The sequence below is a fragment of the Cucurbita moschata genome, unplaced genomic scaffold, assembly GCF_002738365.1.
Source record: "Cucurbita moschata cultivar Rifu unplaced genomic scaffold, Cmos_1.0 Cmo_Scf00048, whole genome shotgun sequence".
Lineage (NCBI taxonomy): Eukaryota > Viridiplantae > Streptophyta > Magnoliopsida > Cucurbitales > Cucurbitaceae > Cucurbita > Cucurbita moschata.
The window spans coordinates 1,012,330-1,030,611 of record NW_019268564.1 but is presented as its reverse complement, the minus strand read 5'-3'; the positions used below and the strand labels follow the sequence as shown (position 1 = coordinate 1,030,611).

General features: G+C 37.8%; 3 protein-coding genes across 3 annotated transcripts in view; all 3 read left to right on the top strand.

Annotated features, from left to right (window-relative positions):
• LOC111435261 (U-box domain-containing protein 52-like) overlaps nucleotides 1-549 on the top strand; it is an 11,568-nt gene extending 11,019 nt beyond the window's left edge. Inside the window, exon 10 of the mRNA XM_023072685.1 lies at nucleotides 277-549. Coding sequence (XP_022928453.1) covers nucleotides 277-363 — 87 coding nt within the window. The 3' untranslated portion in view covers nucleotides 364-549. The remainder of the gene's footprint in view (nucleotides 1-276) is intronic.
• Nucleotides 550-5,816: 5,267 nt separating this feature from the next.
• LOC111435258 (auxin-induced protein X15-like) lies at nucleotides 5,817-6,229 on the top strand. Its single transcript, XM_023072680.1, has one exon. It carries the CDS (start codon nucleotides 5,871-5,873, stop codon nucleotides 6,165-6,167), a length of 297 nt encoding a protein of 98 aa, XP_022928448.1. The 5' UTR covers nucleotides 5,817-5,870; the 3' UTR covers nucleotides 6,168-6,229.
• A 1,803-nt stretch (nucleotides 6,230-8,032) lies between these two features.
• LOC111435305 (auxin-induced protein 15A-like) lies at nucleotides 8,033-8,608 on the top strand. Its single transcript, XM_023072750.1, has one exon. The coding sequence runs from the start codon at nucleotides 8,208-8,210 to the stop codon at nucleotides 8,508-8,510; it is 303 nt and encodes a 100-aa protein (XP_022928518.1). The 5' UTR covers nucleotides 8,033-8,207; the 3' UTR covers nucleotides 8,511-8,608.
• Nucleotides 8,609-18,282: the final 9,674 nt, after the last annotated feature.

The window sequence follows — 18,282 nt, the reverse complement described above, 5'->3', positions numbered from 1 at the left end:
AAGGGGGGGGGGGGGGGTGGATTGTGAGATCCTACATCGGTTGGAGAGGAGAACAAAGCATTCCTTATAAGGATGTGGAAACCTCTCCCTAACAGACACGTTTTAAAACCGTGAGGTTGACGACGATACGTAACGAGCCAAAGCGGACAATATTTGCTAGCAATACAAAAACACTAACCAAACACGTTTGATAGTCATCTCTAAAAGTGAATAGAAATACGTTTGATAATCATCTAGTTCTCCAAAAAACTTATTATCGTAAAACGTTGATTGCAGGATGTAATGAGCGATCCACAACTACTGATGATTTCAGGAAGTTCGAAGAGCCAATCTAGTGAATCATCACAGGTAGGAGGAGAATGAGGTAAGAGTTATTTATTGATGCTGAAAAAGAGCATTGAAATTTGTAAACTATTATAGGATTGATGTAAAATACCATACTACTTGAACAATATATCACCACCTATTCGCCTCTTGACCTAACCAAGGTGCAGTTACATGTATATAAAAAGCAAATATTGAATATAAAGTTGATACCTTTGTACCTTATGTTGCCACTTTTCTCTGCCCATTCTCCATCAAAACATCATTGCTCAATATCTACTCCATCATGTTCCTTCTAGTGATGTGTATGCACTTGGAGATTGAGAGCTGTTTCTCCTTTTCTTAGCTTCATCGCTTTTATAATACATATTAATTTGAACACTTCAAAAAAGGGTAAATGGGTTAGTTAGTTTGACCAAGTTCCGATCGTTCTTTGACTCGCTAGTGAAATCGGACAAACTCTAGCAAAGCAGTCGACGATCGATTTTGAGATGTTGTCTCCTTCTCCACCTCGAATCCTCTCTCAATTTCGACATTCACCCATCTTTCATAGGCATTTGTGTGTATGGTTTTCATTTTTCGACCTCAACAGTGGAGTCACTTATTAGATATTTTTATTGATAGACGATAAGAGGAAAGAAAATTTTACCATACCCTTTAAAATCTTAAAGGATACTCGAGAAAAACAAATTAAGAAGTTGTAGGTTCGGAGATTATGAGAATGGTAAGACTTGATCTTTCTTCGTTGTTTTTTCTTTTTCGTTAGTGGAGTTCGTATCATTTGAGTATTCGTCTCGTTTCATTTCTTCAATGTAAAATATTCTTTCTTGTTCAAAGAAGTTGTAAAGCTTAACGTATTAGGATTGGTGTCCTATAGTCACGTAGTTTATAACATTCTTAGTCATGAATACCTTATTACGTACAAAATTATATAAATTTATGAAAAAATAAGGTTTGTTTAAAGAGGTAATTGACATACAAGTAAATCATGTTCTCGTCAGGGGTTGTATTTTGTTGACGACACAACCCACTTTCACAGAGGAAAATTATCTTTCTGATTTTGCTTTTCTAAGGAGCTTTCCTGTGAGATCCTACATCGGTTGAAGAGAAGAACGAAACATTTCTTATAATAGTGTGGAAACCTCTTTCTAATAAACGCGTTTTGGAACATTGAGGGGAAACCCAGAAGGAAAAGCCTAAAGAAGACAATATTTGCTAGCGGTGAGCTTGGGCTGTTACATTTCCACCCACCTTAGTTCTTTTGTTCGATGTTCTAAAAAGTGCAAAGAAACCGTCCTTGATCGTAGACAATATTCTCATACTCAATTATTTGAAGAACATGGAAGATTCAACAGGAAAAGAACAAACTTAATGAACAACAACATGAATGAAATAACACTTGGTATCAACATTAGTAGCAGTAGGATAGCTTTTGAAGTCAGGTATAGACCATTAGTGCTAGTTCTTTGGAACAAAATTTTGCTCCATTACTTGTCCTGAAATGAAAATTGATCAAAACAAAAATTGATGAGACAATTGAGATTAACGACAATATTAGGAATACAAAGAAGAAGAGGAGGAGGATATTAGGAATCACGACTCTCCACAATGGTATGATACTGTCCACTGTGAGCATAAGCTCTCATGGCTTTACTTTGGGCTTCCTCGAAAGGCCTCCCCTTAATCGAGGCTCAACTCCTTCTCTGGAGTCCTCGAACAAAGTACACCCCTTTTTCGACACTTGAGTCACTTTTGACTACTCCTTCGAGGCTCACAACTTCTTTGTTCGACGTTTGAGGATTCTATTGACATGGCTAAGTTAAGGGCATGACTTTGATACCATGTAAGGAATCACGACTCTCCACAATAGTATGATATTGTCCACTTTGAGCATAAGCTCTCATGGCTTTGTTTTGGGCTTCCCAAAAGGCCTCGTACCAATGAACATGTATTTCTTACTTATAAACCCATAATCATTCCCATAAATTAGCCAACGTGGGACTCCTTCCCAACAATCCTCAACAGTCTTTCCCTCGAACAAAGTACACTATAGTCTCCCCTGAGGCCTATGGTGAAGCCCTCAAACAGTCTCCCCTTAAGCGAGACTCGACTCGACTCCTTCTCTGGAGTCCTCATCCCCTTAATCGAGACTCGACTCGACTCCTTCTCTGGAGTCCTCAAACAAAGTACACTTTTTGTTCGACACTTGAGTCACTTCTCACTACACCTTTGAGGCTCACAACTTCTTTGTTCGACATTTGAGGATTCTATTGACATGGCTAAGTTACAGGCATAGCTCTAATACCATGTTAGGAATCACGACTCGCCTCGAGGAGGAGGAGGAGTTTCAAAAGTACCACAACCTGAATGAGAAATAGGCAGAGACTGTCCACTACCAACGCCAACTTGTTCTTCACCATGATATCCAGATGCAAGAGAAAGATAATTCATATCAGAATTAACAATAGACAGAAAAGCATTATTCTGGGATGCAACCATTGCAGCAAGGTGATGTGGAGGGTGGCGTCCATGAAAATTATAGTTCATACGATTGAAACAATCGAGCGCAATATGGCCACGACGTAAACAAATCTGACAAGATGAATGATTATTAGCAACAACCAACTGCTGCTGTTGGGAAGAACCACCACCGCGACCTTGAGTATCAAAAGAAGAACGTCCATGTCCATGTCCACGTCCACGACCTCGAACAAAGTTATTATTAAAAGTAGAAGCATAAGACATGAGAGATTGAGAAGAAGCAAGTAAAGCAGTTGGTTGTTTACACAAATCATCACGCTTAGACTGTTTTGCAAGAGCTGATTCCTCAGCTTTTAGAAGAACATGAAGTTCTTCAAAAGTAACAGGCGTAGAACGCGTACGCATCGACGTTCGAAAAGTATTATACTCGGTTGGTAGGCCATTTAGAGCATAGATAAGAAGATCCTCATCATTGACAACAGTAGAAACATTAGCAAGCTTGTCCTTGATCTCCTTAATCCGTTTAATATAGGCATCAATAGATTCATCAGACTTCTTGGAAATAGTTTGTAGATCAGACTTCAAATTCACTACATTAGACCTTGAACTAGAAGAATAAAGCTTTGCAAGAACATTCCAAACCTGTTTAGAAGTAGTGCTACCAACCACATATGCCAAAGCCTCAGGTGAAAGTGTAGCATTTATGACTGTCATAAGAGCTTGATCCTTAGCAAACCAATCGTCGTACGAAGGATTCGATATCGGACATGGTTGAGTACCATCAATAAAGCCAAAAAGTTTATGAGCTTTCAAAAGCGTTGTTAACTGAAACTTCCAAAGGACATAATTCGTCGAGTCGAGCTTAATCGATATCAGGTTGCAGATGTTCGACAACAGAACAATCGGTGAGAGCAAGTTCGTCTCGGTCGAAGAAGAGGATGAACTATTAGAGGAATCCATATGACATAAGAAGAAACACTCAACAAAAGAAGCTCTCCATTGTTATTTTATTTGAAGGGCTGCTTATAAGTAGGCAATAAACCAGGCTAACTTGATAGAGACATGTCTTTCATAACTTGATATTCAAGAAAGGAATGCAAGTTTCACATTCAAGTCAATCTTTGATGAGTTGATTGAATTTTTTCAAAGTACTTTTCAGTGAAAGAACTGTTAATGAAATGGAATTCAATCAGGAGTTTGAATTTTGAAGCCAAAATATCTGATGCAATACTCATACCTTCTGCCCTGATATGGAGTGGCTACTCATTTAGGAATCTCTCAAACTGAAACTTCAAGAAATGGATATTAATTAGTTTAGACACTATCAATTTCTTAAGTGACTAAGTAATGTGATTAACAGAGTATTGGTTCTATCTTATCAACCACTGAATTACCAAATGACTAATAGAAACAAATCCAAATTGTTCACCAAGAAATGGTAGATGAACAAGCAGAACCTGTTCTTCATGATATACTATTTCCCTAGTTTAGACGTTTTCTTTATTTGATCATACACAACAAAAAAGAGATGTAAGGAAAGCATGGGAATGTCGGGGCTAAGCAGGTCCTGAATTCGGATTGTTGAGGATTGTTGGAAGGGAGTCCCACGTTGGCTAATTTAGGGAATGATTATGGGTTTATAAGTAAGAAATACATCTCCGATTGGTATGAGGTCTTTTGTGGAAGCCTAAAGCAAAACTATGAGAGCCTATTCTCAAACCGGACAATATCATATCATTGTGGAGAGTCGTGATTCCTAACTTGGTATCAGAGTCATGCCCTTAACTTAGTCATGTCAATAGAATCCTCAAGTGTCAATCAAAGAAATTGCTAGCCTTGAAGGTATAGTCAAAAGTGACTCAAGTGTCGAACAAAGGGTGTACTTTGTTCGAGGGCTCCAGAGAAGGAGTTGAGCCTCGATTAAGGGGAGGCTCTATGGTGTACTTTGTTCGAGGGGCCCAAAGCAAAGTCATGAGAGCTATGCTCAAAGTGGAAAATGTCATACCATTGTGGAGAGTCGTGATTCCTAACACGGATTTCAGAATATAACAGACGGAAATACAACTCAATTGTTTCCCTTAACCTCAAATAGGAAATAGAGTCGTCTAATGAAAACTGAGCTTATAAACACTACTTTTACCAAATGGTTATCGAGCACGCCTTACTTTTTAGATTCACGTCTGTCTTTCGTCAGGTTCTTGGCAAAACTATGTAGATCCCTCACAATGAAGGTCTTTTCTTTTCGAATCACCACAATACAAGCAAAGCCAATGTTTCTCCTCCTTGCTCTGCAGTCACCTGGGCTGTGCAAGTTCCATGAAAAAATAGGCACTGAACGTTAAGTATGTAAAAAGTTACAGTCACAGCCCAAGCTCACTGCTAGTAGATATTGTTCTCTTTAAGCTTTTCCTTTCGAGCTTCTCTCAAAGTTTTTAAAACGCGTCTGCTAGGGAGAGGTTTTCACGTTCTCCTCCCCAACCAAGGTGGGATCTCACATATAGCATCTATACAATTGTCTTGCTATGAATGCTGTTTTATCGTCTTATAGAGTGCTAAAATGGGGTCTCCCCATCCTGTACTATAGCGTTCGATGTACCTCTCTATGTTTCAGTGGTACCACGGTATCCATGCTAAAGAATTTTCAGAGCTCTCAACTATAACAAACAACCTACAAGGTTTCTTAGCTGAAATCTTTTCTTTTGAAGCAAGAAGTAACAGACAGCTATTAAATGCAATTAAAGCTTTGTTGTAGCAGAAGGACAACAAGGGCTTCAATGTCTCTATTATGTCCATAGTCCCATTAAAATTTTAGAGGCTAACTCAACTCACTTCTCCAGTTGTTATTTGGAGACACAAGTAGGACATGATGATGAGCATATATCACATAAAGGCTTGGAAGGCCCACTCATGTGATAGGTCATGAGCCAATGTCACTCTGGCATTGAATCTTTGAGTATCTTTAGTTCTTCATCTATATAAAGGTCTAAGTAAATGGGTTCATAATCAACAAGAGTCTTCCATATCCTCTAAGAAACTCATTACTTCTCTTTGAAAGATACTGTGATATGGGTTTCCGTTTGCCTAGAATTGTTAATGCTAAGCAAAGTCCTCGACGATCTTCATTGTCTCGAAACGGAGCATCAGTGGTCGACGTTCCAAAGGGGTACTTTACAGTTTATGTTGGTGAAGAACAAAAGAAGCGTTTTGTCATTCCATTATCTTACTTGAACCAACCTTCATTTCAAGATTTGTTGAGTCAAGTAGAAGAAGAATTTGGATATGATCATCCAATGGGTGGCATCACTATTCCTTGCAGTGAAGACCATTTCCTTGATGTCACTTGTAGCTTGAATGGCTCATGAACCAGAGGGATTAGTGTTTAGAATAGATGGTATAGACATAGAATTAGATAAGTACAGAATTGTGAGAGAACTTGATTCTTTGAATAGAAATTGTTGTACACTGTTCATAGTTCTTTTCATGAACAAAGCATTGCATTGAACTGATTACTTCTTTTGAATATAGAAGTGTTCAAATTGGTTACTTCTTTCTATGTTTTTTCTTCAAATTGGCAGAATTTTAGAACAGCGACATCTAATTATGCTCAGAAATAAAGAGATATATAGACTAATGAATTGTCATCTAACGGCTCAAACTCACTGCTAGCAAATATTGTTCTCTTTGGGCTTTCCCTTTTGGGCACCTCAAGGTTTTAAAACGCGTCTATTAGGGAGAGATTTCCACACCTTTATAAGGAATGTTTCATTCCCTTCTCCAACCGATGTGGGATCTCACAATCCACCCCCCTTGGAGGCTGAGTGTCACAATCGTACTCTTGCGATAGCGGGACAGCGATTGTGCGGCACTTGTTCTAACCAAGAGAACAAGTCAGCTGTGAGAAATTCGTATGTCGCGGACAATATCGGCATATGTTTGGGCCTTGAGTCATGTCGCAAGAAAAGGTATAGAAAATGTGAGTGAGGACATACATTTGAAAACGATTTGAAGAATTGAAGAAAGGAACGTTATATGACTATAAAAAAATAAAGAAATATCACGGTTTAAATAGCATATAACTCAGGGTAGGAAGAAGTGACAACTAGTTATATTCCCCTATAGTACATTTTGGGACATTTTAGTCCGGGTGGGTGTAGACATGGTTTTGGTGAATGGTCATACACCCCCGTATTGACCCAATGTAAAATGGTAAAGACTTATCTAGGATGAAAGCATGTAAAAGGGGTTTGGAACGGGCGTGCAACCATGGACAACACGTCCCCTGGACAAGCAAGATCGAGACATTCACCATGCGGCCATAGGCAACACGCCTTGGACAAGCATGACTGTGACATCCTCCCCCACTCAATTAGTTGACATCTCTGTCAACCAACTCGGACAAGCAAGACCGAAACATCTGCCATGCGGCCATAGACAACACGCCTTGGACAAGCATGACCGTGACACCCAACGTCCTCGCTGGCACACCACCCGGTGTCTGGCTCTAATACCATTTGTGACAACCCAATCCCACCCCTAGAAGATATTGTCATCTTTGGGCTTTCCCTTCCAGACTTCCCCTCAATGTTTTAAAACGCGTCTACTAAGGAGAGGTTTCCACACTCTTATAAGGAATGTTTCGTTCCCCTCTCCAACGGATGTGGGATCTCACAATCCACCCCCTTAAGGGCCAGCGTCCATGATTGACTCTGATACCATTTGTAACGGCCCAAGCCCACTGTTAAAAGACATGGTCCTCTTTGGGTTTTTCCTTCTGGACTTCCCTTAAAAGTTTTAAAACGCGTCTACGGAAAGACTTTCACACCCTAATAAGGAATGCTTCATTCCCCTCCCAACCAACGTGCTTAAGCTTATGATTATAACTTCACAGCTTTCTATTCTGACTAATTCATAATGACAACACACTTAACAGTGTCTTAAATTGAACAATGCAAAGATCTCAAGAGGTGAAAAAATGAATGAGAATCCATGAAAAGATAAGGAAGTAAAACAGCATGATCTTCCTTTAAATTGAACCTTCCACATTGCTATTAAATGCAACCAAAGTTTGCTACACCAGAAGGACAACAACAGGGCTTGAGATTTGTTCTAACTTACTTCTCCAGTTGTCATTTGGAGACAAAAGTAGGCCATAATGTTTCTTCACAAGGAATACATAATGACCTGATATTTCAAATTCTCATAATGGCTTGGAAGACACATCATGAGCTAATGTCTCTCTAGAATTGAAGTTCATCTCCCTACCTTATCTCTATCTTTGATAAACTTAAGCCTCTCATCTATATAAAGCTCTTCTTATATGGATTCACGACCAACAAGAGTCTTTCCACATTCCAATTCTCAAAAGAAATTTCCTCGTATTTCTTTTTAGAACATATTACAACATGGGATTCCGTTTACCAAGGATTGTTCATGCCAGACAAAGCCTTCAACGTTCTTCATCAACAGGAAATCGAGCATCTCCCAAGGCTGTCGATGTTCCAAAAGGGTACTTCACCGTTTATGTTGGTGAGGTAGAAAAGCAGCGTTTTGTGATCCCACTATCTTACTTGAACCAACCTTCGTTTCAAGCTTTGTTGAGTGAAGCAGAAGAAGAATTCGGATATGATCATCCAATGGGTGGCATCACTATTCCTTGCAGTGAAGACGTTTTCCTTAATCTCACTCGGAGTTTGAATGACTCATGAAGTATAGAGATTAACATCTATTCTAGATTGTACAGAAAAAGGATTAGAAGAGTACACAATGTAAACATTTTTGAAATGAGAAAACTTGATTGGTTGAAGCTATTCTTTAGTGTTCATGATTCTTTACGTTACTGATATTAGATGATTTAACAACTTGAACTTTAACGATGACTATCCGTTGTAACATGATTCATGTTACTTACTTTTCGCTTCAAAGAGTGATGATTATCCCCACAGACCAACACGAGTCCTTTTAGAATGCTTTGTCTTCACTCACATTCTTCCTAACAAAATTATGAGGAAGCCACCCAACATAAGATTGCTTCAAACAAAGCACGTTTAACTCTAGAGTTCCTATCATTGAGCCACCGGAAGGAAGGTGCTCCGTGTTGGTATAGACAATAACTTCAAATCTTTGAAATCTTTCTCAAGCATCCTATTCTCGTAATCTCTCATTCAGATGTGGTCTTAGTTCATTAATGTGCCCTCCTTTAAGCGGTATCACACTAATACTCATAAATCTACCACAGATTTAAGTGGGATCCATGCAAGGTTGTTCACCAAGCAATGGTAGCTGAGATTGAACACCTTTCAGTCAGAAACATGTTATTGATGATAAGTTAGAAAGACAACCCATGTGCTATCCATAAATGAATCTAATAGTTTGCTACTATATTTCTTCAATTTTATTCGAAAGCGGGGTCATCTCTAGGACGTTCGTTCTTGAATGGTTGTCGAAAATTTGTATACCAACAGATATAAAGTCACAATCACTACCAATTCATTATCAACCACTTTGAGAACATACCCATGTGATGATTCGTTTCCACTGTTCTTCCTGCAGTGGCACCAACATTAGTTTAGCCACATTCTTGTGGACTTCTTGACCATTTATTGGTCATCTATTTATACCGCATTATGTGATTTTATACCCTTATCATATCTTCATATTCTTTGTAAGAACACACTGAAGGCAATTCCAAAATCAATTTTGATACCTGTTTTTGGTAACATCTTGACTTCCTGGTCCGTCTCATTCATCTTGCCCTTCTTTCTTGAACTGTAAACTAAACTCGGAAAACAGCTAGAAGCCAATTGGCTCAAGAGTCTGCAGATATCATTCAAGAAAGTTGGCCATTCATGTTGTACAGATTTTTCAGAAACTCCAAGACTGAACATTATTCTCAGGCTTGAAAGAACTCGAGTGCTGCATAATTCCCATACAATATCCATAATTGAAAGGCACATCAGTTGTTCAACCCTTACATTTGAATTGTCAAAAGCATTGTTCTTCTTCTGTGGTAGATAGTTATATATAGTAGATGGTTATATCTGGTAAAACTATATATAGTAAACTGAACCATATATATATTCCTTAGGTAGTGATTTGAAAATGTATTTTCTGCCTTCTCTATATTCTCTTCCGGTACATACCTGAAGTCATGCATATAAACCTTTAGCCAATATTTTTCCTTGCATTTTCTCTCTCCAGTTCGTCGTGTTCATCTAGATCGAGTGTGTGCGTTGTTGTGCGATCCTAACACAAATATCATTCCAGAAATAAGCACTCAGTTTATTAAGTTAAAAGGTTACGGATCTATTCGTCATGTTATGCACAATAGGCTTTCTCATATATCTCCATCCTGTTTATATCTATTTGTACCTCTAAGTTCTTGTTGTACCAGTCAAATTGATGCACCATATCAATCAAACTTGGCAAGTTTGTCCCATTCTCTAAGATTTTTCAGAGTGCTCTGTTTATACTAACAACCAACATAGTTTCTTAGCTGGAACCCTTCCACATAGCTATTAAATGCAACTAAAATTTTGTTCCACCACAAGGACAACAAGGGCTTGAGAAACTCTGATATGTCCATTCTGCTATTAGAGATCTGTTCAACTTACTTCTCCAGTTGTTATTTGTAGACACAAGTAGGCCATGATGTTAGTTCACAAGGTATACAGAATGACCAAATATTTGAAATTCTCATAATGGCTTGGAAGACACACCATGTGGCAGGTCATGAGCTAATGTCTCTCTAGAATTGAATTTCATCTCCCTATCTTATCTCTATCTATGACAAACTTAAGCCTTTCGTCTATATAAAGCTCTTCTTATATGGATACACAACCAACAAGAGTCTTTCCACATTCCAATTCTCTAAAGAAATTTCCTCATATTTCTTTTTGAAACATATTACAACATGGGTTTCCGTTTACCAAGGATTGTTCATGCCAGACAAAGCCTTCAACGTTCTTCATCAACAGGAAATCGAGCATCTCCCAAGGCTGTCGATGTTCCAAAGGGGTACTTCACCGTTTATGTTGGCGAGGTAGAAAAGCAGCGTTTTGTGATCCCACTATCTTACTTGAACCAACCTTCATTTCAAGATTTGTTGAGTCAAGCAGAAGAAGAATTTGGATATGAACATCCAATGGGTGGCATCACAATTCCTTGCAGTGAAGACGCTTTCCTCAATCTCACTCGGAGTTTGAATGAGTCATGAAGTAGAGAGATTAACATCAATTCTAGATAGATTGTACAGAAAAAGGATCAGAATAGTACACAATGTAAACCTTTTTGAAATGAGAAAACTTGATTGGTTGAAACTATTCTTCAGTGTTCATAATTCTTTACATTATTGAAACTAGATGATTTAACAACTTGAACTTGAATGCCGACTACCCTTGTGACTGTTAGATGAACACGACTCTCCACAATGGTATGATACTATCCACTTTGAGCATAAGCTCTCGTGGCTTTGCTTTGGGCTTCCCCAAAAGGCCTCACACCAATGGAGATAATATTCCTTGATTATAAACCCATTATCATTCCCTAAATTAACCGACGTGAGACTTTTATCATCCAACACCTCCCCTCGAACAAAGTACGCCTCCCCTTAATCGAGGCTCGACTCCTTTTTCTTTTAGAGTCTTAGTCATTTTTTACCATGCCTTCGAGGAGGCTCGACTCCTTTTCTTTTGGAGTCATCTTTTCTATTGGCATGGCTAAGTTTAGGGCATGGCTCTGATACCATGTTAGATGAACACGACTCTCCACAATGGTATGATATTGTCCACTTTGAGCATAAGCTCTCATGGCTTTGTTTTGGGCTTCCCCAAAAGGCCTCACACCAATGGAGATAGTATTCCTTGATTATAAACCCATGATCATTTCCTAAATTAACCGATGTGGGAATTTCATCATCCAACAGTGACATGGTCATGTTACTTAGTTTTCGCATCAAAGAGTGATGATTATCCCATAGACCAACACGGGTCCTTTCAGAATGCTTTGTCCTCACTCACATTCTTCTTTAAAAAATTCCGAGGAAGCCACCCAACATAAGATTGCTTCAAACAAAGCACGTTTAACTCTGGAGTTCCTATCATTGAGCCACTAAAAGGAAGGTGCACCTTGTTGGTATAGGCAATGACTTAAAATATTTGAAACTTTTCTCAAGCAGAATCACTCTTATTCAGATGTGGTCTCAGTTCATTCATGTACCCCTCCTTTAATCGAGTGTGACACTAATACTCATAAATCTCCCACAAATTTAAGTGGGATCCATGCAATGGTGTCTGAGATTGTACACCTTCCACCATGAACGATGGAAAGACTGAACCAGCTGGTTCACTTTGTTGAATGCAACCCTTTTATAGAAAACACTCACACTCTGTAGTTCAAGGTTAGCTTGTTATGAAACTCCAACGTTAGAATACATCAATATCTTGTTATGAATGTTGGATTCTTCATCCAAAAAAAACAAATGCCAATCGTGGGACGCCTCTTCTATTTCTATCCTATACTATTTCACATTCTTGGCACCTCTAAATTTCAGCTACACCTCATTATCCCTGCCTAAGAATTTTCTGAATTCTCTACTAACACCAACAACCAACAAAGTTTCTTAGCTGGTTGTCATCTAGAGACAAAGGTAGGCCATGATGTTCGTGCCTAAAGTATACAATATGGCCATTGATCACATGAATATGATATCCCCATAATGTCTTGGAGGACAAATCCATGTGATTGGCAATGACTCATATCTCTCTACCATTCAATCTCATCTTCCTATATAAAGATCATGCAGTTGAGCTCAAAATCAACTCATTCTCCACATTCCAATTATCAAAAGAAATTTTCAGCTTAGTAACGCCATGGGTTTTCGGTTGCCTGGTATTGTTCATGCTAAGAAAAGTCTTCAACGATCTACATCAAGAGGAAATGGAGCGTCTCCAAAGGGCGTAGATGTTCCAAAGGGGTACTTTACAGTTTATGTTGGTGAGGTACAAAAGAAGCGATTCGTCGTCCCACTGTCTTGCCTGAACCAACCTTCATTTCAAGATTTATTGAGTGAAGCAGAGGAAGAATTTGGATATGATCATCCAATGGGTGGCATCACAATTCCTTGCAGTGAAGAAACTTTCCTCAGTCTCACACAGAGTTGAGGGATATATTTACAAAAGTAGATAGCAGAGGACAATGATTAGAATAGCATACAATGTATAGTCTTAACATTTTTGAATGAGAACTTGATTCTTTGAATTCAATCTGTTGTTTAGTGTTCATACTTCTCTCTAGTTAACAATTTGTTGGTTGAAGGTCCCTATGACAAAGGCTACCAAATTTCTAATTAAGAGACTAATTATTGTGATTAACAAAGTATTGAGAATGTCCTACCAGGAAGCTAGACTGATATTAGATTGTGCGTTCGTACCTAGGATTAGGATCAGGATTTGGAATCCGAAATCTAATGACTCTAAAATTCTCTTACGACATAGTTTTTCATTTCTAAGAGTGAAGATTATCCCCACAGACCAACACGGGTTGTTTTTTATTCCGTACTCATATGCTTCCTAGGAAAATTTCCATGAGGTCACCCAACATAGGATTTGTAACAGCCCAAACCCACCACTAGCCGATATTGTCCTCTTTGGGCTTTCCCTCAAGATTTTTAAAACGCGTAGGTTAGGGAGAGATTTCCACACCTTTATAAGGAATGTTTCATTCTCCTCTCCAACCGACGTGGGATCTCACAATAGGATTGCTCCAACTAAAGTACCCTTAATTAGAGTTCTTACGACTGAGCCACTAAAAAGGAAAGTGCACCTTATTTGTATAGGTAGTGGGTTCGTTTCTTTTACGTCTTTCTCAAGCATCATATCCTCAAGATCACTTGCATTTGAATTTTTCCTTTACTCGGGTATCACACTAATACTCATAAATCTACCGCAAATTTAAGTGGGATCCATGCAAGGTTGTTCACCAAGCCATGGTAGCTGAGATTGAACACCTTTCATTGAGAAGCACGTTATTGATGATAAATTAGAAAGACAAACCATGTGCTATCATAAATGACTCTAAATACACAGCCATGACTTTTCCTAACTTCATTTGAAAGTGGGATCCCTTTTAGGAAGTCCAGTCTGGAATCAACTCAGTCCCCATTTATCAGCTTGAACATACAGAAAAAAGTTGAAAATTGAAACATACTTCATTTCTTCACAAATTTATCGTCGGTAATTGCTCAAGCCCGCTGCTAATGCATATTATCTTCTTTTGTCCGTTTTGACCCGTTTTGTATCGCCGTCAACCTCATAGTTTTAAAACCCGTCTACTATGGAGAGGTTTCCACACCCTTATAAGGAATGTCAAGCATTGCTAGTAGATATTATCCGCTTTGACCCATTACGTATCGTCATCAGCCTCACGATTTTAAAATGCATCTACTAGGAAGAGGTATCTGCTTTGACCCATTACGTATCTTCGTCAACCTCACGATTTTAAAACGCATCTACTAGGGAGAGGTTTCCACACCGTTCTAAGGAAGGTTTGATTCTCCTAGGGAGAGACCCTTATAAAGAATGTTTCATTCTCCTCGTGAGAGGTTTCCACACCCTTATAAGAAATGTTTCATTCTCCTCTCCAACTGATGTAGGATCTCACAATCCACCTTCCTTGGGAGCCTAGCGTCTTCGTTGGCACACCACCTGGTGTCTGACTCTGATACCATGTGTAACAGTCCAAACCTACTGCTAGTAGATATTGTCCGCTTTGGCCCATTATTTATCGCCATCAGCCTCACAATTTTAAAATGCATCTACTAGTGAGAGATTTCCACACTCTTATAAAAAAAAGTTTCGTTCTCCTCTCCAACCCACGTGGGGAACTCACAGTATCTCTACCGAATCACAAAAGATTCAATCCTTAAATAACCTTATATTGTACTACAAATGAACGTGGAATAGGTAAGGTAGAACCTTTGGGGCACATGTACTCTATGTTTGGGAAGAATGAGCTTTTGAGGTTTGGGCCTCTGGGGGAGATGGATAAGGGAAAAGGGCTTAAAAATAAGATAGAGGGGTTGTTTCGGGTCTTGAATGACCATCGTTTTGAACAACAAGACCTTTAGATCTAAAATATTAAGGAAAGTAAGGTTCGGATTACCATGTAAATCAAATATCTAAAGGCAAGATCTGCTTCACAATTTTAAAACGTGTCTGCTGGGGTGAGATTTCACACCCTTGTAAGGAATATTTTGTTCTCCTCTCCAACCGATGTGGGAGTAACCTAATACATCATTGAAACACTGTAAATCTAGAAGTCTTAGTTATACTTTTTTTAACTGTATAATTAAAATGTCGATTCATATGAACAAAATTATGGATACGTAGATGAAAATTTAATATCCGAACCAGATTTCGAACAAGAACTTTTGGCATCCCTATCAACAAGGGCAAAATGACGGTACTTCAAGCTATACTCCAAGAGGTGTTGGGGCCCTCAAAATGTGTAGTCATGCTCAATCCTTCCATTAGTTACGCCACAAATCTTGGTTAACATATGAATGTGTATTTTGAAGTCAATTTAGGGCTATCACTTTCTTTTTGGGGTGCTAATAGTTCTTATGCCTCCCTTGGTAACATGGTAGAACATGGGAAGGGAAACACATCTTTGTTTACTCCATCCATCTCCTTTTTAAAGCTCGAGTAGATTGGCTGTGTGAGATCCCACCTCGATTGGAGAGGGCAACGAGTGCTACGTTGGGCTCTGAAGGGGGGTGGATTGTGAGATCCCACGTCGGTTGGAGATGGGAATGAAACATTTTTTATAAGGGTGTGAAAACCTCTCCCTAGGTGATGCATTTTAAAAATCGTGAAACTGACGGCGATACGTAACGGGCCGAAGTGGACAATATCTACTAGCAGGGTGAGGTGGAACAGGAAGTATTATCCCGTCCCCAACCCCATATGTTGAGAATTGTTGGGAGGGAGTCCCACGCGTGCTAATTTAGGGAATGCTCATATGGACTTATAAGTAAAGAATACGTCTCTGTATGAGGCCTCCTGAGAGAACCCAAAGCAAAGTCACGAGAGCTTATGTTCAAAGTGGACAATATTATACCATTGTAGAGGTTCGTGATTTCAAACACCATCTAACGAGAAAAAAATGTTATCCACTCCCTTCTCCATTCCCCGTACAGAGGACACCCACCATTTATTGAAATAATTTTGTGCCAGCTAAACCCTAATTTAGTTTCCTACTAACTCCTAGAGAGGGAGGTGGGCATTTATGTGGATAGGTTCCTTTCTCATTTACGTGAAATAATTAAAAAAAATATGAACAATTGGACGACGTAACCGAGCTCAATGGTTGGGTTATGGATTCTGTTTTAGTTATTCGAGTCACCAATCTAACCAATCCAAATTTTCGAGTTAGTCCTAAAAAAAATCTCTCAACCTAATCCAACCGAACCCGTATACGCTCGTGATCAGCCTATGTAACTTAATTTTTTTTCAATTTAAACGAGAGCGGAAATAGAACACATTACGGGTTGAATTGGCATTTATTTCATTAATTTATTTCGTCTTTTTGTCACATTTGCTACAAAAACATTAATACAAAATACTGTTGGTGATAATTTTTGGTGTGAAGTTGTTTTCTTTTAGACAAACCAATGAAAAAGTATATATTAATTTGTTCTATTTTTCTCTAACTATTTATTATAAAGTTTTCATTAAATGTATATTTTAAATAATTTCAGTCATTAATGTCATTCTAAAAATATATGTAATGACAAAATTATAAATAATAATTTCCTTTTATGACGTCAATTTCACACACCCTCCATGGTGTTTTTCTTATTTTTCACATTTAAAATAAATATATTTATTTATTTATTTATTCAAATAATTTTTTTTTCCAATATCTTTTTTAACGCAATAAATCCACAATAATAATAATTATTATTTTATTTGACGTCTCGATTGACTATAATATGTTTTATGTTAGTTGAGCTAAGGAACCGTATAGTTCAGAGAGAGGAATTAAGATTTGGAACGACCTTGAGATTTTGTTGCATATTGGATACTAATACTATACTCTAGTGAAGACGTACGTGAACCGTCCATTTGTCAATGCCTATTGAAGGGCTTGTGAAGCTTACTAAGTTGAGGAGACGAAACTCGAGAGTCAAAAGAGAGAGAAAAATTCATCCAACTTGATAGATGAGGCATTTGTAGTCTCTATCGTTGTTTCCATTGTTGCTTTACGTACAAATTCTTTGTGAGACGACGAGGAACTCTATAAATACCCGTGCAATAAAGTTTAAATATTGACTTAAGTATTGCAATGTATAGATCAAAGTGTAACGTCGGTGTGAGTATCTCTCTTATAGGTCAACCTAGCGCCCTACTCAACATCGCGCCCAAAGAACTTACGTGGACCTAGGACTAGATTCTTACTTCGGGTATATATTATTTCTTTTTAAAATCTTTTTAAATCATACTTATATATTCTATATATCCATTTCATTTCAATGTATTGTATGTTCATGTCCACACGTTCTTAACGAGCATCACGAGACAAAAAATGATTACCAGGTGCACTAGTATAGATGTCCACAAGGACATGACGGGGATGAAGAAGCCTTCTCCGTCCTTATCTTTACCACCTATTTCATTTCTCGTCCCTACAAAATTCTCAATTTATTTTTTAGGAATGAGGGTGTGCCGGGATCAACTTACCCATTGTAAATTTTTACTGTTTATTATTCTTTTAAAAAATAGTGATTTTAAAATTTTCATTTTTTAATATAATTTTTATTAGAATTTTTTTAAAAAAATCTTAATAAATTTAAACAAAAATATAATTACTATATAATTTTTAAAATTCAAAATTTAATATTACAAAAATTTAAAACGTAATTTTTATTTTAAACATTAGTTTAAGAAATAACTAATTTAATTTTTTTAATATGACCAAAAATAGAAATATTTGTGTTGAAAAATATATTTATATTAAGTTGGATGAGTACAGTGTCGGAAACTCGATGGGGACGGAGAAAAAAACCTATTTCATTCCCTCAATCGTTCCCCGTTTTATCGTTAAAACGAGGATTCCCCACCTTATTCGAGACCGATAAAATCAAATTTCTGTACACTTGGTGTAGATGTGAGGAGTAGCCCAACAAACTAAGAAAAAACACAGGTGAGTTCATAGCTCGGGAACCAAATAAAGAAATCACGGTACAATCCAAGTTGGATACGACCATTAAATTAATAAAGACTATGAACGAGACCGCAGTTATTATCTATACAAACAAGAAAAAAAAAAAGTTTTTGGATAAATATCCATTTGATTGAAATCAAGGAACCCACAAATTCCAAATTACATTAACACATCAAATCAAACAAACAGTTTCTTCAAGAACAAGCAAAAAAAAAAAAAAAAAAAAAAAAAAAAAAAAAAAAAAAAAAAAAAAAAAAA